This window comes from Homalodisca vitripennis, chromosome 5 (assembly GCF_021130785.1).
Source record: "Homalodisca vitripennis isolate AUS2020 chromosome 5, UT_GWSS_2.1, whole genome shotgun sequence".
Classification (NCBI taxonomy): Eukaryota; Metazoa; Arthropoda; class Insecta; order Hemiptera; family Cicadellidae; genus Homalodisca; species Homalodisca vitripennis.
In genome coordinates this window covers 162,403,607-162,428,171 of record NC_060211.1, presented here as the reverse complement: position 1 = coordinate 162,428,171, position 24,565 = coordinate 162,403,607, and the positions used below count along the sequence as shown (strand labels likewise).

The 24,565-nt window shown below is 35.0% G+C and overlaps 2 protein-coding genes across 2 annotated transcripts; one reads left to right on the top strand and one right to left on the bottom strand.

The window, feature by feature from the left end:
• Window positions 1–5,722: 5,722 nt before the first annotated feature.
• On the bottom strand, window positions 5,723–6,469 carry LOC124363691. Its single transcript, XM_046818952.1, has one exon. It carries the CDS (start codon window positions 6,467–6,469, stop codon window positions 5,723–5,725), a length of 747 nt encoding a protein of 248 aa, XP_046674908.1.
• A 3,417-nt stretch (window positions 6,470–9,886) lies between these two features.
• Window positions 9,887–19,075, top strand: LOC124363076 (pre-mRNA-splicing factor SYF2). The gene is made up of 4 exons (XM_046818168.1): window positions 9,887–10,155; window positions 16,351–16,491; window positions 17,253–17,545; window positions 18,775–19,075. Exons 1-4 carry the CDS (start codon window positions 10,054–10,056, stop codon window positions 18,938–18,940), a joined length of 702 nt encoding a protein of 233 aa, XP_046674124.1. The 5' UTR covers window positions 9,887–10,053; the 3' UTR covers window positions 18,941–19,075.
• Window positions 19,076–24,565: the final 5,490 nt, after the last annotated feature.

Sequence of the window (24,565 nt, the reverse complement as noted above, 5' to 3'; positions counted from 1 at the left end):
CAAGCGGCCCACCAGTGTTATGTGACGAGGATTACTCTACTGACTCCACTTTTACTTTAAGCACTGTAACTGAGACTGACATTATTGAACAGGTTAAACAACTTACGTGGACTGTCCGCGCCTGGTGTGTGATGGTGTATCAGCCTCCCTTCTCAAAAATAACATTGAATTTTTTTTGAAACCATTATTGCATATCTTTAATTTGAGCATTATTTCAGGCAAATTTCCAATCTGTTTTTAAATTGGCAAAAGTTATTCCGCTCTACAAAAATAATGATTTCCGTACCAAAAGTAATTACCGTCCAATATCATTATTAAGCGTATTTTCTAAAGTACTCGAGAAAATAATTAAAAATCAATTAGTTAAGTATTTAAATAACAATAATATTTTAACCTCATGTCAGTTTGGATTTAGAAAAGATAGAAACATAACAGATGCGTTGTACATGCTGACTAAAGGAATTAACGATGCTATTAGTTCGAATAGGCGTTGCCTCATTGTATTTTTAGATTTGGCTAAAGCATTTGACTCCATTTCACGGAGTAAGCTCTTACAAAAGTTTACATTGTATAGGCTGCCGAGGTAAGCACATACTTATGGTTTGAGAGCTACCTGTCGGACAGGAAGCAATATGTATCGATCTGTGGAGCAAAGAGTAGTGAACAGCAAGTAGACTACGGAGTCATCCAGGGAAGTACACTTGGTCCATTCTTTTCCTAATCTATATTAACAATCTTGCCAATCTGTATGTGGAGGGTGAGTTGTTTCTCTTTGCAGATGATTCCGCAATACTATATGAAGGAAAGAATTGGGGAGAAGTCAAAACTAAGACATTACGTGGCTTATCCATAGTAAAAAAATGGTTTGATCAAAACTTTATTATCTTTAAATGTTTCCAAAACGAAATTCTTGCCAATTTCATTACGAACTAATCATGATTTTATAATGAAAATAGTCTAAAACTTCATTCCTGTGGCAATTTCACGAGTGAAACATGCGGTTGTGACACTATAAGCAGTGTCGATTCATATAAATATCTAGGAATTATGTTTGACAAACGGATGCGTTGGGCAGAGCACATAGATTACATGAAAAACAAATTAAGAAAATTTATTTTTGTATTTAGGCAGCTACGTGAAATTTTAAATTTTAATGAATTGAAACTTGCTTATTTTGCTTATTGTCAATCAATGTTATTTGGTTGGTATTATAGCTTGGGGTGGTGCCTATAAATCAGTATTAGAACCTATAAATGTTGTCCAAAGAGCCATTCTTAAGACTGCCCTGTGTAAAGGTAACCGTTATGCATCATCTGCACTTTTTAATGATATGGGAGTTTTGGGGGTCAGGCAGCTATATGTAAAAAACATTGGTTTTGTTTATGTATAAAAACAATAACACAATTTTTAGACGAACTAACCATAGGTACGGAACTAGGATTTCGGTTTCAGTAAATATTCTAACAGATAGATTAACTAAAAGCTTTACATTAACTAATTCTCATTATATAATGCAAATTTTGATTAGAAATTTTACCGAGACCATTAACTGATTTTTATAATATAAAAATTGGAATATTTAAGAAGCTACTGGTTAATTGGCTTACGGATTTTGGGAGGGGAGGCAACGGAGAACGTTATTGCATCCAATTACAGATAGGATTTTCTTTTTCTTTTACTTCAAGCTCATGTCTGTTACTAGCCTATGCCCCGTTACCTTACTTACTCTTTTTTAGCTCTATTGTAATGGGAGCTAGGTTTATTTATTTATGTATGTACGTGAGTGTGTTAAGTGTGCTACATATCTGAGTTTATATATGATTAAAACTTATCGGCAATGTGGGTCGACCTATCTTTTCAACGACTCGTGCCCACGCACAGGCTTGCCTATGTGGGTACTTTTTTTCCTATATTTTAAGTAATGTTAATGTTTTAATCATACTTGAAAATTACTATAGTAATATATTACTCTATTATGGAACTGTAATTTCTTTATTTGGAAATAAATAAGGTTTTGAATTGAATTGAAATTGAATTGAATTGATTAATAAACTGCGATCAGGTACTGATCCGTGACCACGTATCTCAGCTTCCTTAGGAGGAATATTAAATGAGATAATTTAGTACATACCTGCGATATGTGAATCACAATCAGCCTTGAACCCACCTATAAAAACCCAAGCAGCTTCACCAAACCATCGTCTAGTTTAGGCTCATCCCGCTTTTGGGAACAGAGCAGAGGTTGAATTTATCCTCGTTGAGCTTAAATTTGGTTACTGCAAGCGTTGTTAGCAGTAAACCAAAGCTTGGTATTTTCAAGCAGGTACTCATTGAGTGTTTCATGGCAGGCCTTTCCTCGAGTTAAAAGCGTGGTGTCATCTGCAAAAAGTTCTGCTGGTTAGGCCAAGGTTGTTAATGAGCCCCAGGAAAAGCAATAAACCCACCACTAAGCGCTATGAACACCATGTGGTATAAGCCTTTTCTTAGACTTTGCTCCTTCCGGCAAATACACCTGTCTCCTGTTATTTAAGTAGCTGGCTGGAGTCCTGAGCACCACCCCTCCAACACCATAACAATCCATTTTTTTTGATACGGATGTTGTGAGGCACGCAGTCAAAGGCCTTACTCAGGTCGCAAAGTGTGACTAACAATGAATTCTCAGCCTCAAAAGCCCCAATCATTTCTTCAAACAACGAGAGTAGGACACTAGTAATTGAAATGCCTCTTTTATGTAGTAATATAATACTTGATTAAGTGAAATATAGCGCTACAGCATTAATAGTTTCACCTTTTCCTAGATATGCTTTTGTATATCTCAGATTCCTTAGGAGGTATATTAAGCGAGATAATTTAGCACATACCTGCGATATGTGTGTCGCAACTCAGCCTGAAATATATATAAAGTTTCAAAATCACTATTTTGTAAAAAAAAACTGGTACGGAATAAGTTTGAAACTAAAATTACGATTACTTTAATACATAAAGTTGTCTACTAGCTTCATATATAAATGTTAAATACAATATTTCTCTGAACAGTGATGTCACTCACAAAACTTCAAGTCCAACACATTCAGCCATTCAAACCAAAGGAAACCTATGATACACACCGCAGTCCCGGTACAGTGACTTCACGATACAATTATAAATATATTACAAGCAACTGTTAAACGCTGTTACTAGATTGAATAAATTATGACAATAATAACAACAAATTTAAATATTTTAAATTGAATTCATTAAATTGAGGAAACTACTATGAGACTAAAATGGATAAAAAGTCTAACAAACTTTTAACAACCCAAGAAATTTGATTAACCTGATACTGAGCATTACGTGTATAGCTTAACAACGGACAAGGAATTGAATTGTGCAATTGTGCATTTTATTCCATTATGTAATAGATATTTTTTCATTCGTCGCCATCAGCGCCTGACGGCATATAGGGGCTGCCACAGTCCGCAGATGGCTAGATGCTTTAGTATTAAATCATTTGAAAAAAAAATACTGTCTAACCTTGTGTAAACAATCATAAAGGCTATTTCAGTGGTTTTAGATCTGACACCTCCGGCCATCGGTGCAAACGGCGGCAGCACCTTCGGTGAGTTGTGACCTATCTATAAATTCGGAATATGCTGGTGGAAATTTTGGGTTGTTACTGTAGGATTCAGTTTTTAACTCGAATCCCACAGATGGCTACGATCAGCTGCGATAGATTCCAGAGGTCGGTTGAGTCGATTCGCGTCGTCGCGATATTTTTAGTTCAAAATTTGTTGTCGATAAGTTATTGTAGATTGTTATAAATGATTATTAAGATACTTATATTATAAGTAGATTAATGAGTGCAACTTCTTAAAATAAATCAACTGCTACTACTAACGAATGTACAACTAGTTATATAAATAGATTCCTTAATTGTATGTTATTAAAGAACTTATAATTACTGCTTAATTAAAAAAAGATAAGTTATAGCTTAAACCCTACAGCAGAATGTTTACCATCGTTCGGCTTATTGTAGTAACTTAGTAATATAAGTTATAAGTTTTGCGTTAAAGGTTTTTCCTAACTCTATATTACATAGGAACTTTCAATGTAACACGTTATACATTCTTGCTGTAATGATTTGAAAATTTGGAGGTTGCTTTGAAAGACAAATTTAAAGTGGGGAGTGTTCAGTGTTGCTAATCTGTAGGTATTTAACGAATTTTTGGTAAAATCAAGCCATTTGGGGTCATTTTGGGCTAACATGATATTCGGAGTTATTTTGAGGTAAAACGAAATCCAAGTTGATAACTCCGTACTTAATTATCGATATTTCTTGACCTATCACATCAATATTCTAAGTGTAACTGAACAACATTTTTACTGGTTTTTTGTGGTGACCTTAACTGAACTGCATTTCCCTTTCCAGTATTAAAAAAATAAACAGTTAATAAACGCTGAATTTATCCTTTTAATTGAATTATAATCATTGTTAAGCACTATGGTAATAAATGAAAACCAAATAATTCCCTCATTCTCTGCTCTCACAGTCTCGCTCCCATCTTACCTGAAGATCTGATTGTTGGTATAAAATGTGATAAATATTTATTGTATTATTATTTGAAAAATTTTAAAAACATTTTTGTCAATCATTCACTGTTAAAGATCTTGTAAGACAGCCCAGAGGTCTTTAAAATTAAATTTATCTGTAAGCTTCATACTTGAAGTAGAAATCACATGCTTTTTTAGATAAAGTAAATACATTTTTAATCCATAAAAGTCAGTACCTACAACGATACTGCTTTGTGCACACGTTTTTAAAACAAAAGTTTGTCTCTATTTTCCAATTAGAAATAGAAACTGCGTTTTTTTAAGAATTTTTAGTGTTTTATCTAATATAAAAATTGTCCATAGAAATACAGTTAAAGGTAACACAGTATTTTTCTTGTTTTCTTGTTTTGCCTGTTTTCTTGTTTCACTGAACGATGGCAAATGTCCGGGAATAATTGCATTAAAGACTGTGTCATGCCTTTGAGCCTTCAAAAGTAATGCTGAAGAGCAACATCTAAAATTAGAGGGAAATTCAATTCGTAAATATTTCAGTTCAAGTTTAAAAAAAATGTCACATCAAAGCTGCTATATTTATTTATTTATTTATTTTGTCTTCCAACGGCTTAGCCAATTTACAATCAGTATAGTTAAATCAGGACATTATACATATATAGTAAGCAAAAGTAGCACAATGTTGAGACGGTGTACAAGAGATATACAAGAAATATTAAATTGTACAATTGCAAAAACAAAACAAAATCTTTTCTAAATAATGGAGACAACAACGTGAAGAGTACAATGGCAAAGATTAAGACAAGATGCTGACTTAACGACTAATAAATGACGACTAGTTAAACGTAACAATAAGCTAGAAGTAATAACAAACAACGGTGTAACAGAAAGCAATAACAATTAATAAATACAGCAATAAACTGCAATAACAACAAGCTAATAAAATATATGCAAAAATGAATAATGTGTGGTTAAGCGATAACAATGACACAAACAAGAGATAAACCATGACAATAGCGATAACAACAAAGAATAATCAGTAACAATAGCCTACTAACAATACTAGGCCTGAAATGTAACAAGTTAATTAATACGGAAGCAACCTTGATCAGGCCATGCATAACAAAACCACTTGCACTGGTTGTAGTGGCCCTCTAAAGGCACACCACTCAAGAGCACTTCACTGCACAAGCCAAAGGTGGTCACGTGTCACGATTGGAGGCTTCGAACAGCTGATCTGAATGACGAGGGCGGGGTATGGAAGAAGGTCTAGGTGATCAGGAAGTGTGTTGCCCAGGCGCTGGACTCGAAACAGTGAGCTATTGGCTGCATATAAGGTATTAGTTGAGGTTTTCGCAAAAAGTGCCCTTGACCTCGTGCCAAAAGGTACCCTGAAGTTTATTCTTTCCAGCAAATCAGGGCAATCCAACTCTCCTCTGACCAGCTTGTATAAGAAAAGTAAGTCCTGACTGACACGCCTTGATTCCATGGAAGGTAGGTTTAGGAGCCGTGAGACTTCTTGCACAGGAACATCCAGATATCGGAATCCTAGTCTAACACCAACCAACCTCAGAAAACGCCTTTGGATCTTCTCTATGTTGTCTTTTAGATATTGCTGGTGAGGAGACCAAACAACACTGTTGTATTCTAAGTGCGGTCTCACCAGGCAGCAGTACAAGAGTTTGAGAACGTTTAGATCAGTAAATGACTTAGAAGCTCGGAAGAGGAAGCCAAGGACTTGAAGAGCGCTATTGCATATATGTTGGACATGGAGCTCCCAGCTTAGGGAAGGAGTAAAGAACACTCCAAGATCCCTCACCTCCGATGTTCCGGATAGTGGCACACCTCTGACAGAGTAATCATGCAATATAGGTTTTGAAATGCGATAAAATGAGATGCAAACACATTTGCTCAGATTCAGCGACATTTTGTTAAGACTACACCAGCGATCGACCTTGTTAATGTCATCTTGAAGTTGAGCCACGTCCAAGGCGGAAGATATAACGGAGTACAGCTTCAGGTCGTCCGCAAACAACAAATGTTTGCAAGTCAGGGAAGAAACCACATCATTTATATACAAATTTGAATAGGATGGGCCGAGATGGGAACCTTGTGGGACACCGCTTGTTACTTTGAACTCCTTGGAAAGGACGTTGTTATATTTCACTACCAGCTTCCGGTTATGTAGGTAGCTTTTAAGCCACTGGAGGAAGGGTCCTGAAAAATCCCGATGCCCCCAATTTATTTAACAAATTTTCATGGCACACTCTATCGAAGGCTTTAGAGAAATCCATTTCTATGGTGTCAATCTGCTTCCTTCGTTCAAATGCTTCGATGATATGGCTTTGAAAGAGAACGAGATTGGTGGAGGTAGACCTATTTGAGATAATGCCATGCTGACTAATGGTCAATTTGCTGCTGATCATGAATATGATTCTGCTCAGAACAATCTTCTCGAAGATTTTGGCTAGTATTGGTAAAATGGTAATGGGCCTGTAATTCTTTATATCATTTACTGAGCCTTTCTTGTGGATGGGAACTACATGGCCAATTTTGAAGATATCGGGAATACTCCTTTGATAGTGATCTGTTGAAGAGTGTGGTTAAGGGACGGGCGATTGACGTCAGCACAGTGCTTAATTACTGTCGGTGGGTGGATTGAGTCGGGGCCCGGACCTTTTTTAGTGTCAAGATTCTTGAGTGTCTTCAAAACTTCTGATGGAACTTATGCGGCAAGTAGAAAATTGGTGAATAGATGAGCTGAAGATTCGATTGGATTGAAAATGGGTCATTCGCCGGATTGAAGACTGAGGCAAAAAAGTCAGCAAACATGTTCGCTACATCTCTTTCAGAGCTTGATGAGATGTCGTCAAAATGCATGGTAGTGGGGGTTGCATTGTTATTATTTAAACGATTTCATATAGCTCCAGAAGTATTTTGGGTTATCAGTTATTGAAGTTTGAACTGTATTCATGTACTGGTTGAAACAAGTGTTGGACAATGACTTGTACTGTGCTCTTATTGCAGCGAATTGGTTATAACTAAGCTGGGAAAGGGTCGATTTTTGTAGCGTTGTGGAGAGATTTTTTTCAAGATTGTAAGGCGGATCAACTCCTTAGAAAACCATTTAGGGAAGGCTGACAATCCCATCTTAGTCCTCGGAGAGAATTGAAGTACACTCTTCTTGATTGTGTTGACGAATACGTTGAATGCTTCATTGACGTCTCCCCGAGCAACCGAGTCAGCAAGGTCAAGAGCCTGTAGGTCCTGGAGTACGCTAGCATAGTCACAAAGCTTGACGTTGGCCTGATAAGTTACATTTTTTTGGACATTAAATGGTCTAGATGTAGTCATAGACAGTGCTGGATGGTGAATATCCTCTGGAAGCAGCGGATCCGGGTTATGAGAGACTGTTATGTTTTTGAGAAAGAGGAGAAACATAAGTCAAGGATTACACCTCTGAAATTGGGAATCTTATTGACTTGAGTAAGGCCAAACAAGGTTGCCATATTTTGAAGAACTTGAAAAGAGCCGTCACGTGATGCGCACATCGAGGTCCAGTCAGCATTCGGCAGATTGAAGTCTCCTAGAAGCAAGATGTCCTTGAAACCCATTAATGTTGACAATATCTTCGAGAGAGTCGGAAAAAATCAGTATAACATGCTGTAGGTTTATTCGGAGGAATATAAACGCCACCAAGGGAGCATTTTCTTGCCGTGGGAGAGACAGATAAAGACAAAAATAGCCTCTGATGGGGTGCAAACAGGGACTTCAGCACATTTGATGTTGTTAGATATGGCGATTAGTACTCCACCACCACTCTTCTTATTAAGTAGTGTCGAGTGCTCTGTCCCTCCTAAAAACTTGGTAGCAGGTAGGCCGAGTTCACTGGTTGCAATGCTAGGTAGAAGGTTTGTTTCTGTAAGGGACTATTATATCATGTATGCAAGTGGTTAATGATTGACGAATTTCAGCTAGTTTAGTTCCTAATTCCATTTATGTTTTTGATAATAAATAATTCAGTTGTGCTAACCCGTTGGAAGAATTTAGTTTTTTGGCTTATTTACAATTTTTGGAGTTCCATTGACGTAATTTATGGTGAGATCAGATTCGCCGTTCTTAATGCGAGAGTCCCAAAGTTTTTACGTAGGTTGTCCAGAGTCTTACGTTCGCTAGGAGTCCTGTCGTGAGAGATAAAAACGTCGGAGAGTTGTACTCCATCAAGGAGATCAGATGAGAAGTTCCTGAAGAAGAATCTTGCTTCAGCTGGGACCCTGCAGAATGAGTTTGATAGGACGGGATGACTTAGTAAGAGGGTTTGCCGATGCGAAAGAAGGTGAAAATCTGAGAAGTAAGCTTAACTGAAACTAGAATTTTATTAATCTTATCCAAGTCATACGCCTTCTTTTCTGGTAGAAGTGGGTAGTACATTCGGGAAACGTTGAAGATGATAACGTTAGACTGTCTTGAAGTACGATCAACTATTTCCGAGTAAATGTCGTCAGTAGGTAGAGGATCGCTTCTTTTCTGAGACTCTTCTAATAAGTATTTAACTTCATTTTCAATCTTGTTTATACGCGGTTCGATTTCAGAAAAGGCTCTTGACAGCCTGCCGAAGCTATCCTTTAAAGTAGCAATGTCGTTGGAAATAGGTTTAAATATCAGCCTTTGTGGCAAGCGAATCCATTTTCTTAAGGATGTCTTCCAAGACACCTGTGACCGGAAACCGGAGTAGAAACATCTTTATGACAATCCACTCTGTTGCAGAACCATTTTAAGGCAGAATCATTTGCCAGGCGTTTATATTCAGAGGGACTCAGAATACTTTTTAGGCAATCAAAATGGAACCATCTGTCGCAGCTATCGCACTGTATGCTCTTTGTATCGTCGGTTACCTTTACCATACACCGAACACAAACATCGATGTTATTCATGGTAGCTTTTTATGTGCAATTCAATAATGAAATAGAAGATGGATGTTGATGGATGTTGTTTTATATTCCTGGTGATGGGTGACATCTCTGATATTTGTAAATTAAAATATGTTTTTATATATTGTTTCCTTTTTCAATATTTTTGTGTCTATTTATTTAATCTGTGTACTTATATAAAATTAATTTAACCTATTTAATCCTTGTTATTAACTTGACAAATAATAAAACACACACACACACACACACACACACACACACACACACACACACACACACACATATATATATATATATATATATATATATATATATACACAAGAGGTTCATGATCAAGGATTTAGGATAATTTTGAATTAGGTTGGTTATTATGTGACGGCTTAATGTTGGCAGTACTGTTGGTGAAATACAACATAACCTTCTTTGTGTATTAGTTGTAACATCGTAGCTGAGTTAGTTGCGTGAAGTTTGTGCACTGGTGCTTGAAAGTTCTTAAAAGGAAGTGAAATTGTGGTCGTGGACTGTCTAGTGGCTAACAAAATTGAAACCTAGTCAATGCTTGTATAAGTTGAATTAGAATATGGAGACGTCAACTTCTAGCAGCGATTCTGGGAAATCTTTAAGTTTTAGTGAGAAAAATGCAGAGCGATTGAGAAAACTGAAAGAACTACATTTGAAGAGGGTAGGTTTAGAATTAGCCAAGGGGTACGGTCCAATAAGCGGACCCGGTTTTTTATATCGAAATTGGCAAACGATATTACTTAATCATAACCATCGATATAATCAATCGATACTGATGAATTATTTTTAACAACTTAAATAATCTATATGAACAGCTGTAAAACACTTTCAAATAATACAAGGTAATATTTTAAATTTCACGTAACATTGTGTATTAAAATGGCCGTCAATCTTAGGAAGCTTCACGAAATTGCTTTAAAAGACGATAAAATATGTTTTTTTATGGCTTCAGGATGTTGGGTTAGTACCTAAGAATCCATTATGTGATATTTGTGGAAAGGTAACAAATGTAACTGTCAGAGGAGCTAACATGGTCGTCTTCAGATGCAAAAAAAGAAGGTAATGGTGGACACAACTTTAGTAAAAAACGTTTTCGTTCTGTTTCATTTAGTTAAAGTTATGAGTTTCCCTGATTTTGGTTATGTTCATTTATTATTTGTTATCATTAAATTCACATTTTAATTTAAACATATGATTGTTATTACTTTTATATCGATTGATAGTCTATGATTCGATATGCGAATATTAGGTATCGATGATTATATTATTCGATATAAAAAACCGGGTCCGCTTATTGGACCGTACCCTTAGCCAAGATTAATTGAAATTTGTTGACCCCTCGGTTTAAAAAGGCCATTTATATTAGGCCTAAGGCTTTTTTTGTTTAATACCTTAATTATGTATCTAAGTAGTAAGTAAAAAATAATAATGAACCTCACCTAGCCTATTAGATTGCAGTACAATAGGCCTAGTAAGCAGCATGATAAATCTGGGAATTACATTATTAATCAGAAATACTAATCTATTGAATACAAAAGCATTATGATTATAGGCCTAGTTAACTTTTTTATAATGTAGGCCTATAGCTCTTTTTAAAATGTCAATCAATCAAAATGCTTTATTGTTGTATACATATGTAAATGCATGACAAGGGTCAGTTCATACAATAAGGTCTAAAGCAATACAGTCAGCATGATAATGACAGTATTAAACGTAACTTAGTGATTGTCTTCTAAAAAGTTATTTACAGTATAATATTCTTTTTCAACTAGCATTCCTTTTATTTTGATTTTTTCAATATTTACTATTTCTTGCACTGACTATGGTAGCTTATTTAACAATTTAATGCACGAAAATGAGCATTGTCACTCAAAAATGAGGTTTTATGAGCTGGGACCTGTAGCGTTAAAGGACTGTGGTGTAGTGAGAGGTTTTATTGGGGGAAAATTAGTGTTTTTATGAGCAAACATCAGACAGCTAGCCTAAATATGAACAAGGAAGGAGATTTCAAAATATTATTCCTGTGTAAAAAGTACCTCTGCATGACTGCCTTCCCTGCAATCCAAAAATAACTCGAATGGTCCTCTTCTGAAGTTTAAAGAGGCAACGGATTCCTCTCATGTCCCCGAATGGGAAGGCCATAAACCAAGTGCAGATAAAAACAACCAAAGTAAGCAGTAAGCAGAATAGATGTGTTGTTGAAAAATTTGGTAATTCTGAGCAATTACTTGGTCAACCCCAAACTTTTTCATATTTTACTACGATAATCTAGAGATGTATGTGAAATTAAAAAAAAAACACAATTTAGGCCCCGAAAAGTTAATATATGCTATATACAAATAGAAATTACCTTTTAGTAATCGCCGGGTTCAACGTCCTCATCCGAGTCAGCGGCAACTGGATCAGTGTTCTGTTGCGATGGTTCTCCGTCTTAAACTTCACAGATAGCCCGAAACAAATGGTGTAGTCTTTGTTTGTGATCGTTATGTTTCCGTTTGAACATGAAATCAGCAAGGTGACCAACAAAATGGTGGGCTAACCTAAACTAACCTAACCTAACCTAACCTAACCTAGCCATAACAGTAACTGTCACAACTGGTCTTCCATGCGTCTCCCGCAAGCCACTGTTATCGCATGGACTTTGAACCTTCTTATCGCTCAGCAACCTGTAGGACGGCCTTGCGGGGCTTGAATTATATGTTTCTTGCTTTCTGAGAACATCCTTATAACCGTAGTAAAATATGAAAAAGTTTGGGGTTGACCAAGTAAAATTGCTCAGAATTACAGTACCCAAAATTTAAGTTTACAAAGAAGGAAAATAGCCTTGCTCAACTTTTTAGATACCTTGTCTATTCTATTTCAAAATTTCACTATTTCAAAGCACAAGTTGATAGTTAGTTTTATTCATCATTGAATTAGTACTTTTTAAAAGATATAAAACTAGCTGAACTATACTGTGATTTGAAAAACCTATAACGTACTTCGGTTCAATCTTTTGGTCTTTGTAGTTTTGTTAATCATAAATATTGATGATTCGATTATGGTGGTTACCAATTATTCTACAGCATTATGTAGAGTGCAATGAGTGGACCTAGTTTTATATTGCTTAGGATACTCATTGATACTCCCGATATTAAATAATAGAACTATCAATTCATCTAAAATACTAACTAAAAGCCATATGTATGTTTGAAACTAAAAGAGTTGATTGTACTTTGAGATTATACCGACCATACCCAGACATGAATCGTTATTTGACATTTTGCTTCTACTGATTACTAGATTAGTGTAGAACAATATTTCGTCAATATAAAACAGGAATTGTCTTATCGCAAACCCCTTCCCATCCTCAGACAGAGGTCAAAGTCGAGCGGTCTAGTAGATAACGTGATTGCAGAGTCTCGCCGCCCGTTCAGCTGGTGCGTCACTTTGTTGTACTTCCGTGTTTTACCCCTACATTTCTCCAAACACAAAAATTCAACAAAAACAAACATTACCAAACAAAAACTAAACTCTTTATTGAAAAAAACACACAAAATTTGTTTTTATTCTTGATCACTCTCCGCCACCCAAAATGCGAGTGCCTCCGGCCGAAGGTGCTGCCGAAGCCCGCACTGATGTCAACCAAAGAAAAACATCCCTCGAGATAGTACCTATCAGTAAAATATCAAATTCTAGAGGGGCTGATAAGAAATATAAATTGAATTGTAATGGAAAGGCAATTATGTACCGTGCAAATCATGTGATGCTGCGCTGCCTGCCGTAATCGGGATTCTCGATAAAGATAAGATAACAGCGACAACAATACCGATCACAATACCTGGAAATGCTTGTAAGTTTGTAATTAAACAGTTTTTTTTCCGTTCTGTCATGTTTGTTTCTATAAATTTATATTTTTGTGTTCTTCATACTGGTGTGGTCGGTATAATCCCAAAGTACCGAGTTGATTTAATATAGGCCTACACTTTGACATAAGTTTATGAATAGATTAATAAAAAAACTTAGTACTTAGTATTATCCGGAGGCCACTATTTTTGAAAGCTTTTATTATCAAGGACCTAACAAAACTACATTAGTAGAAAAGTTTTTATTTGCCTTACTGTGAAAATGACATGTCCCTATGACGATCGGTTCTTGTTTTCTGCCTCCCAAAAGGAAGTGCTGTATGTGAAAAGGATGCCACTCCGTCCCTATTACTATTAGGCTATATAAGTAGATAAATTCATAAGTACATAATAAAATATAAATAATTAACTAGTACTCACGTGCTCTGAGCTTGAATTTAGGTAATATCTGAAGGATGTTTTTCTTTTTTCTCTAGAAGTGTGGAGTGACACCAAAGGTGCATGGCCAAGGACATGTCTGTTCATAGCTTTCCCGACCTTAGATTATGTGTCAGACTGTCCAGCGTGATCTGACGTTGGATAATTTGGACGAAAATTTTGATACTAATAGTAACATATTTAACACAACCTAATATAAACCTACTTATGTAGTCCAATAACAAATAGTAGATAAGGACATAGTGTGTGTGTGTGTGTGTGTGTGCGTGCGTGCACGTGTGTGTGTGAGAGAGAGAGGAAGAGAACAAGAACCAATGATCATAATGACATCGGTTTGACTTAATTTCCACAGTAAATCAAATAAAGTCTGTTGTTTAACCCTTTGAGGAGTAATGACGTCTTGGAACGTCACTTGGTTCTGTTCCACAGGAGTAACAGCTGAAACATAAAAATACAACCCAGGAGTAAAAAAAAACACATTAAACGTATTTTTTTAAAAATTGATTACAAATAAAAATGTACAAAAGTTGGAATGTTTACATTTTTTTGTGATTTACAATTTTTTTTTTGGTGTGAAATTCCTCAAAACAAGGGTAAATACACAATGCTACATTGCAGTCTGGGCAGTGAAATGTGGTATCCTTCCTCTTCTTTTCACGGGTGGTTGTGTTGTAGTATACATAACACCGCTTTTGAGCTTTCCTTGCTTGACCTTCAGGAGTAGGGAGGGGGCGGGCAAAATGGCGCGCTGTCAGAAATAAGATGGTTGATAATAATGTCTTATTTTCTGATTATTCTGCCTCAAAAATTACACTACCAACTATGGTTTGGTTTAAAATTAGTTTTAAATAACTATATGGTTCTAAATGGATGCAAATAAATAAAAAAAAAAACAAAAAAAATCAATTTCGTAACAAACAATAAATGATGTTCTGGAACGTCACTACTCCTTTTGGCTTGTTTTTCATATGACGTTCTGGAACGTCATTACTATTTTGAAGTAGTTTCGCGTACTACTCAAAGGGTTAATGTTAGTGTTTTATATCTCCGGTAAAAAAACCTTCCAAAAATAATGACCTCCGGATAATATTAAAGTACCAAAAACTTAACTACAAAATTTGGACAGGTTATAGGACAAATGTAATTTAAATAATAACAAAACTAGTAACAACAAAACTAAGACCTCGATAACAATAAAAACACATATATTCATCTCCAATGCTACTTCATTTATTTTTCTATTCAGTTAACAATGAAGTCACTGTTAAACACTGTATAATTTTTATAAAGCTTATCTGAAAATGTGCTTACAGTGTGAGATGATGTAATTATTCAAATATTAATTTATCGGCATAGGTTGATTATATTGTTGATTGTAATTAAGGAATATTCTTTGTTAATATTGTTATAAAAAAAGCCCACTTGTTGTACTCTATCTGCAGCCTTAAATCCTGACTTAGAGGAAAAACCTTTAATAGTATGAAGCACAATATGTTCAGCTAGTTTAGTAAGTTTTATCTGCTACAGAGTGTTGCTGTAGTTGACTTAGGCCGAATTATTTTCATTGTTATGTCTTTTTATTAAGACATCAGATTCTGTCAGGTGCCAAGAACTTTAATCAGCTTCATTGATCTCCCTGTTCAAGGTCTATGTGTTCTCACAGCATCTGCCATTCTCACCCTACCAACTATTAGGTACACGGTCCAGTTTCATGACTACATCGGTTTGATATACAGCTATGTCTGCAGTTTGACATAGCTGTATATTCAGTATTTATTTATTCAGTTTAGGAACACCCAATTTTTCCAATCAAATTGTTCAGAACTCCTCCTAAACTGTGTATTAGTGTAGAAAGGGAACATTTAGGGTGAGGAAACATGAAATGAGGGTTTGGAAATTCATTTGGGTTGCCAGATTTACTCTTGGGTTCATGGTGTTTCCGGGGTGCGCAAAAGGCCCTTGAGGCTTAAGTGCATGGCAGTAGGCCGCCCCACGGAAAAAACAAAAAAAAAAATAAGCCGGTTGGCTTTCAGAGGAATGGCATCACTCTGCAACCCAGAGATGACTGTTTCACCAGTCGAAACACATTCATTGTAAATAAGGTAACTTCCATTCAGTGCCATAGTGAATAAATTATTATATTAACACAGTGAATAGAAACCAGAACAGAACATTTCTGAATGAAATGGTATGGGCTATAAGTATAATATATTTATTTTATATTATACATATTATTATTAAAATAAAGATGAGAAGTCATTCTATGTACACATTGTATACAATTTTGAGGCAAATTATTGTGTGTGAGGTATCATAAACACTCCACCAGTAAAAGAAATTTGACTTCCAGTTCCAGAATTAATTAATTACTGAACAACAGTCTACTTTAATGGTAACAGGAGTATACAGACACCCTGAAATTCATTTTGAACTAAAGGTTTTGGGTTTTCACTCTGAACAATGTTCTTGAACAAAGTCATAACGTTCTTAACCTAAATATCTGGATTGCATTGTATCTGTGTATGGTGATTACTTTTAATGGTGCAAGACAGTACAGTTCTCGGTTGTTACAGAATGAAGCAAGGCAGTTAAACCACAAGGAGGTTGTAGAAGAAGATAAGCGAAACTCTCTACCCTCCAACTGGGAAGCAAGGAAGCGAAAAGCGGAATGGATTCTCAATGACGAGGCTCAGCGCAAAGCAGCTTCTGATAAGGTATTTTATATTTCAAACAATAGGCCATGTATATTGTACATATTTTTATTAACTCCATATAATTTCTAAGCAGGATTATTTTGAGATTTTTTCCCATATATAACACATTACTAAACTGAAAGTTAGTTAAAAGAGACTATTTTTAAGCATATATTAAGATCTGATGTTGAAATTCAAATCTCTTTGATTTTAACTCTTTCCATGCTACCGTTGGTTTGTTAACTAAAACCACCTAGGTATATTTTATTTGTACTGTTGGATAATAAATAACACAGTAGGATCAGATTGTGGTCGATAGCAACTGATTTTGTAGAGTTGATAAAAGATACTTTAGATACAGAAGATAAGGTAGTAGAAGTTCTTTTGGATTTAAATAATGCTTTTTAGAATATATCACGTCATATTGATCAATAAACTAGGTTTGAATTAGTAGGGCTGAAAGCCGAGGATTGTTACTTGTTGAGCAATTCAAATCAAGTTCAATACCTAAATGGGACTATTAGGTTTTAGAGTACTATGGCATTGCCATTTTGGCAATCAGATTTGTAGGAAAATACTCTTTTTATGACAATTCTCTGTGCAATTTTCAATGCGTATATATGATTGAATATAAGTGCATGATTATGCTACAATCCACAGTAAAACATGTTATGGAAAAAAACCAAGAAACACTTCCAGATCTTTGTAGGCAAGTAAACCAGATTAACAATGTAATAAGTCTGGATAATGTTGACCTCATAAATAAAGTGCACTTTTTTCAGGGAGAAGATTATGATAGGGTGAAACTGCTCAACATAAATGCAACAGAGGCTGAACATTTGGACAGGAAAAGGAAGAAGAAAAATCCTGACACAGGTTTTGCGGATTATGAACAAGCCACCATCAGACAGTATAATCGGCTGACAAAGAATTTGAAAGTGGACATGACAGCGTACGAGCACCAGAGGGAAAAGCTTGGGGAGGCTTTCTATGGGGGACCGAATACTATACTCCATGGGCTGCACAAGGACTCTAAAGAAGGCATTGAAAGAATGGTGGAAGATCTTGAAAAACAGTAAGTATTGTATTATTACAATTTGTATTAGAAATTATTTCTAATTTTGTTATGTTTATACTACATATTTAATTTGTACAACATTATTTAAAAAAATTCAGTTTAATTCAGTGGATAACAGTTAACAATTTGAGTGCCAGTTGGAACTTATAGTTACTATTTAAACACATAGCTAGTATCAATATACAGAGGTTTGAGTTTCCTTGCTATTCCATACCAGTATAAATTCTGCTCAATTATTGTCATATTTTATTGGTCAGCTAGGATGACATAGAATCTTTCTCCAAACTGTTACGTAGGTCAGATCTGGGCAACAGCAAATACCCAGATTCGCTACACATCAATCATATCTGACTGGCAACGGTAAAGGGCAGACTGTGTGGACTTTGGGTAATTCTGATGAACTACCAGTGATGTACGATGTTATTGCCATTACAAAGGATGATTCCCATTGTCCATTTACTTTGTCACAATAAGTAAACTTTGAAACTAGCTTTACATCATGTTATTTTATTGGCTAGAAGTGACGGGCAGCATTTATTACTTTTTATACTATACACAATAGTTTACATTACATTATAGATAGTTACATTTATTTTCATAATCTTGATATGGTTGGTTCACTTAACATGGGGATATTCTGAAATCTTCGATAAAAATATCATTTAAACTCCATGATATTCTTTGTTTATTATCTTTGTTATAAATTTCTGATTTATCTCTTCTATAAATAAAAAAGGTCTGTAAATTGTTATTCACCTCAGAATTTTCAGCTTAAGTTAGAAGTTATTGAACAATACTACATACTTACACCACAAAGTAGCACCTGTATTTCAAATTAGGTTTTGTTCCTTGGCAGATATTTCTCAAACAAAATGTAATTTTGTTTAAATTTTTAAAGATTTCAAGTTTGTTTAGATTTTTAGTAGTATTTTCTTTAGTCTAGCAAAAAACAACATGATGGCAAACATATAATTCTTGGCTATACAATATGAATGGCTGCTTTAATTGATTTCTCTAATCTACTTCATATATATTGAACAAATTTCATAAACACGATTAAAATGTTAATACTCATTCTTATCTCATAACTATTTTAATACTAATGGCATGAAGTCGATTTCATTTTGAAGAGTACATTGTATTAATTTATGTAAAATATTATAATAAAAGGATATGATTTTAGTCATCTTGTATGTTATCAGAACTAAAATGAGTTTCTCTTTTAGGGTTGCCAAGAGAGAGAAGTACAGCCGAAGAAGGATGCACAATGATGATGCTGATATTGACTACATCAATGAAAGGAACATGAAGTTCAACGAGAAACTTGAGAGATTTTATGGTCAGCATACAACTGAAATCAAGCAAAATCTTGAAAGAGGAACAGCTGTATAAACTTAGAACCAGTGATGTATTTGGGAACATTCAATGTGTTGTTTGTTTATAAATAAGTGTAACATATATTTTTAATTTTGAATATTTATAAATTATATTAATGTATATTAATAAATAATACATTTGTAAATGTTATTTTATTATTATTTATAAGGGTACCCTACACTTTGAATGTCATTATCAACATAACAATTTTTTTTAAGGAGAGGTCGATCCCCTTTTAAGCCTTATTTTGTCCATCCTCATGGGCCACTGGCCTGTGCAAGGATCTTATCAAACAGAATAAAGGAGAGTGTCAATACAGTACAAGATCAAAAAAAGTACTACAATGATATTGATGAGCATATTATGATAACGGCCATATTATTACAATTATAAGCAGAACATTTTTCACAATGATTCCAGCAGATAATTCAAGGTCAATAACATGTTTGTTTACAATGCAGGATTAGGGTAAGTGACTCATGACACGTAGATGGTGCATGGAAGGGGTTGTGGAATAGTCTGTTCCCCCTCCACACCGCCACCCATACATGGTAAAGGGAGAGTTCCACAATGCCTAGGAGCCAATAATAGACCAAGATATCTGAGTCACCCAATACATCATGCATGGTAACTTGATCTTTGGTTGTACTGGAACAGATGAGGAATTTATCTATGTTGTCAGCACTTGCCCGATTTTTGGCTGCAGGCACAGGTACACGCCTACAGCTCTTGATTCGGAGGTTAAAGAAAGCACAAGATATTATAAACTTTGCTAAAATAAATAAATAAGTTGACACCTTCGTGATTCTGTTTATAAAAATGATTAAAGTGGAATATTTATTGGTGAAATTTACAATCTGTTGAAATATTAAAAAGATTAACTATAAGGGATTACAAAATTTAAGGCGTTCAGCCAGCTGATTTGCTGCAGCGCTTGTAGTTGGTGCAGTACATGAGAGTGTAAGAAATAGTTCTGAGATTACAAAATATATAGATATATAACATTACATGAAAATGATCAGAAAGTTTATTATTTAAGTACATTGAACATTATTCTTTCAATTCTATCAATACCTAAACGTTTAAAGATGTAATAACAAAAACGTAGGCTGTTTGAAAAGACCTGATATCGGGTGCTATTATCTAGAATATAACTAAAATGCCTGATATTGAGTTTTTGCCAATTGAAGGCTAAATAAATAAAAGTAAAAATATTTAAAAAGTTATTTCTTCCACAATATCAATCAAAGATTAAATGTACTTTATCATTGTGATACAATTAAAGTTGTGAATTAAAGTTCTGTGATAAAAAAGGTTGGCTGAATAAAATATTCAAAATCATGTGTTAAATTAAAATTTGGAAAAGGTCTCAAAGTTCAGTAAATGGTAGTTACATTGTTATGCACTGATCTTCAAAATCACAAGTTCTGTATAAATATATGACATGTTAAATGACTCATTTCATCTCACAAAGTGATAATGTCTTTAAACACAGTTTCCTTCAAGCTTCTAAGGAAGGAAAACCTATGGCTATACAGTTGAAATATTAATCCTTTGTCATTGGAGTGATGTTTTAAGAACAGTCCCTCTAATCAGATGGCAAGGGCTACAGGCCACTGTTATTTTTGTTAGTTTGGCAGCAAAAAAATCTTACCAAAATGTGGTCTCAGATTGAGAGGCAAGCATTGACATTGTGGTTCCTTTCTTGTATTTCCTCAGCAACCACATAAAATATAACAACAAATATGTTTGAATGGCAAGCTGTGCTGGACTAATCTCAGGATAAGAAGACAATTGGTAATTATGTCCATGTTGATAAAGAAACCGCAACAGCCAACAAATCCTAAAATCCTGATCTATCCAAATTTGAGCTGGCAAAGAAATGGTAGTGACCAGCAGTGCTGCCATCCGAGCGCAAAGGGTTAAAAGCTTTGAGTGGTGATGCTCAAAGACACTTTTAAAGTAATAACACTTTGGCATAATACCCAATTAATAAGCTAACATTCCATCTTCCTTTGATGCTAGGCTGAGAGTAGCCAAACCCCAGGAGGTAATGGCAAATAGTTTTTAATTAATTATTTCCAACAAAGGAACAGGATATTGAAAATTTCTAGTTAAATCACTGGTTGTTTAGACACTACACCACACTATATATCACCCATGGCTTGTGGGCCATATCCAGTTTGGGAGCTAATTTTTTTATCCCGTGACTTATGTTCAATACAAAACGTTATTCCCTATTCATGTACATCTACTAAAAGTGAGTCGGTTAGATCAAAGGTAAGCCCTGGTATATGGTCTCATAGGATAAGATACACAATATTACATAGAATAAGGCTTGAAAATGTTCCAGCCAAACTATGGACACAATGGAAAGAGATGTACACATGCCCAGTCTTTGCTCTCTTGGACAGTACTGCATGTAGACTTTACTTGTTAGGCGGTACTGTGTCTATTCCTGATTGTACATAAGACGAAAAGCATTCAAGAAAAGGTATGTAATGGAGTCATGTTCACTTCACTAGTTCTTACCAAGCGATTGCAATGGAACAAACGTGTTGTAAAAATCAGCCACATTTTTGCTAAAAGAGGTAAACATTTTACAGATTGCTGACTAATAAAAGAAGTGGAAGAAAGTTTTTCTGATAAACTATCTTTATTTAATGCTACTAGAAATTCGGCATGCTTGTAGTTTATCAGCAAATTCAAATTAGGTTTCAACCGCAAGATACTTGCAAGTATTTTAAGTAGTTTTCAATTAGGATGAATCAATTGACGATACTAACTTGGCTCAAGCTATTTTGCTTGTTCATGGCGTGAACAACGAATTTAAAGTAATTACAGAGGAGTTAGCTGATGTTCGTAAGTTACAGGGTTAAAAGGTTTTGTTGAGGTGAATAAAACAATTAGTAAACTGGAATTGATCATACAGACTACTATACTGACATTGTTAAAAAGACATCTGGCACAAAAACTGGAGTATTTTATATTTTTAATTCTGTCAAAACAGCTGTAAGTGTTAGCTAGACCGTTATTTTTGTTTTTAATGCCTATTTGATTTATTTTAAATTGTTTTTTTATGTCAATTGACAAATGAAAACATAGTATTTCTTAACTGTTTTAATCCAAACCAGTTTTGAAAATATTTTTATCTAGATTGGATGTAATAATTGGTCAACTCACAAGGTCCGGTTCTGTACACTATAACGTAAAGAGCTCATCTTTTAATAATGTTTATCACTATTTTGTAAGTAGAAGTATAAATTAATATGTAGTAGAAATAGGTAGTTGTCATACCTAAAATTTAGCTCTGCAAGGGGCAATATTAATGTTTGATTGGCAACAGTTATGACATTTTGTATACTCTCAAAGATTTATCTTCACTGCTGGTCAATACTGAGTAAGATTTAAAAGAACACAGCCTCTACGCCTTGAGGTGTCAGCCACAGGCAACTTGTTAAACTATTGGACAATTAATGTCTAGATAAATGTAGATAACATCTTCACTTAATGTTACAATGTTAACATTGATAACATCAAAATTTGATAACTTGTAATCATGGATGATTAATGATTTAGCAAACGAGATTACACCTAACTACTTTAAAATGGAGTTCCCTTATATTGATTGAACATGTTCAACAATGGTGATCAACTCTTTACAAAATGTGGGAAAGAACTCTCCACAGTGTGACAAATGGTTTTGAACTATGAGAAAGTACATGCATAAGAGATGTGACTATTCAAAGCTAGTTCTAAGACAAGGACAGGAGAACACTTATTGCCACAAATTGTCTCAACGGCCACAAGCTATCGTTTCCACCTGTGAGTGAGGCCAACGTACTGGATGCTTTCTTGAGGATGATCAGTAACGCAGTTGAGGCTGATAATATACCTCTACGCTTTCTGAAATATATGTTGCCAATCACACTGCCTATTACAGTAGGAATTTTAAATACTTCTGTTTACCCCAATGTCTGGAAATATGCTCTAGTTTGCCCATTGAAAAAAAATGTCTAACCCTCACACTCCTGAACTATGCCCAATAAGTATTCTATCGTATCTCTCAAAACGTGTCGAAAGAGTAGTACACCAACAGTTTTCTTCTTATCTCAATACCCATGATATTTTAAACAAATTCCAATCGGGATTCAGATCTAATCACAGTACCACAACAGCTTTATTGAAAATCACCGATGATATCCGATTGGCAATGGATAAGAGACTAGTGACTACTTTAATACTTTTTGACTTTTCTACGGCCTTTGACTTTTCCTCTCTTCTCCTCATCAAATTAAACAAGTACTGTTTTTCTGATGGTTGTGTCTTATCTCACTGGACGTCGACAATGTGTGAAGGTGGGGGATAAAATATCTGACTGGAAAACTGTTACAAGGGGAGTTCCACAAGGCTCCGTTCTTGGGCCCCTTCTATTCTCACTTTAAACGATATTACTTTAATCATAAGGTATTCAAATATACATCTTTACAAACATACTTTCACTGTTTACTTAACGAACTAGACACAGCTGTGTCACTGCTCAACTTGGATATTGAAGCTATTAACTTTTGGGCTAAAAAACATGGACTGAAACTGAATGAAAACATGACGCAAGCAATGATTATAGGTAGCTTCAGACTGATTTGGCCTTGATACCATGCCAAAACTAAAACTTAACAGTAGTGAACCAAATTACCAAAATAAAGTAAAGAATCTCGGGCTGACTATGGGTACAAACCTGAAATAGACAGACCATGTTACAATAATACATAACAAAGTCTTTGCTGGTTAAGACACTTATATTTCCTCACATTAATTAACTACTGTGACGTGATCAGTGATTTGACTGTTGAGCAATCGGACAGACTTAAGCGTGTACAGAATTACTTATCACTCATGAAACTCCAAGAACTACGCTGATTCCATATTCTTTCCACTCTTCATTCAATTCTCAAAACTAAAACTCCTAATTATCTGTCCGATCACTTCAATTTTATCTCTGATATTAGTGAACGACCTTCTAGAAGGGGAGCCACTTTACTATCAATTCCCATTCATAGATCAACAACTTTTAATAGGTTGCTTACTGTTCAGGCTTGGCGCATTTGGAACGCTCTCCCTGATAATATTAGAAGTATTGAGGCTTGTGCGTGCTTCGGGGCGAGGGTCAGGGACTTGCTACTGGGGGGGCTGTGGGTGTGACGGGCGGTGGTGCTTGCAGTGTGTGTGAAATCAGACAGTGTATTGGAACGATTGAATGTGTTATTGTTCTTTTTATTTTCTCTTTAACATTGTTAGCTTTTTTTATCTTTCATTAAAATTATATTATTACATTCATGGGTTATTTTATGTGAATTAAGCAATTTTGTTTACATTTTATTATAAAGTTAAGTATTAGTTTAGTAAAAGTAAAAGTTTACATGTGCCTGTATTCAAGTATTGTTCATTTACTGTATATGATATGAAGTTGAGTGGTGGAGAGGGCTTGACAGCCATAACTTCACCTCTTTAATAAAGGCATTTTTCATTTCATGTCTGGCGTAACTGCTAACAGTAGGAACAAATAAGAAAACTTATTCCCACAGAGTGACTTAATGGCAACCTGTTTAAAGCCACCTGATTACCGGATAGAGGAGATAT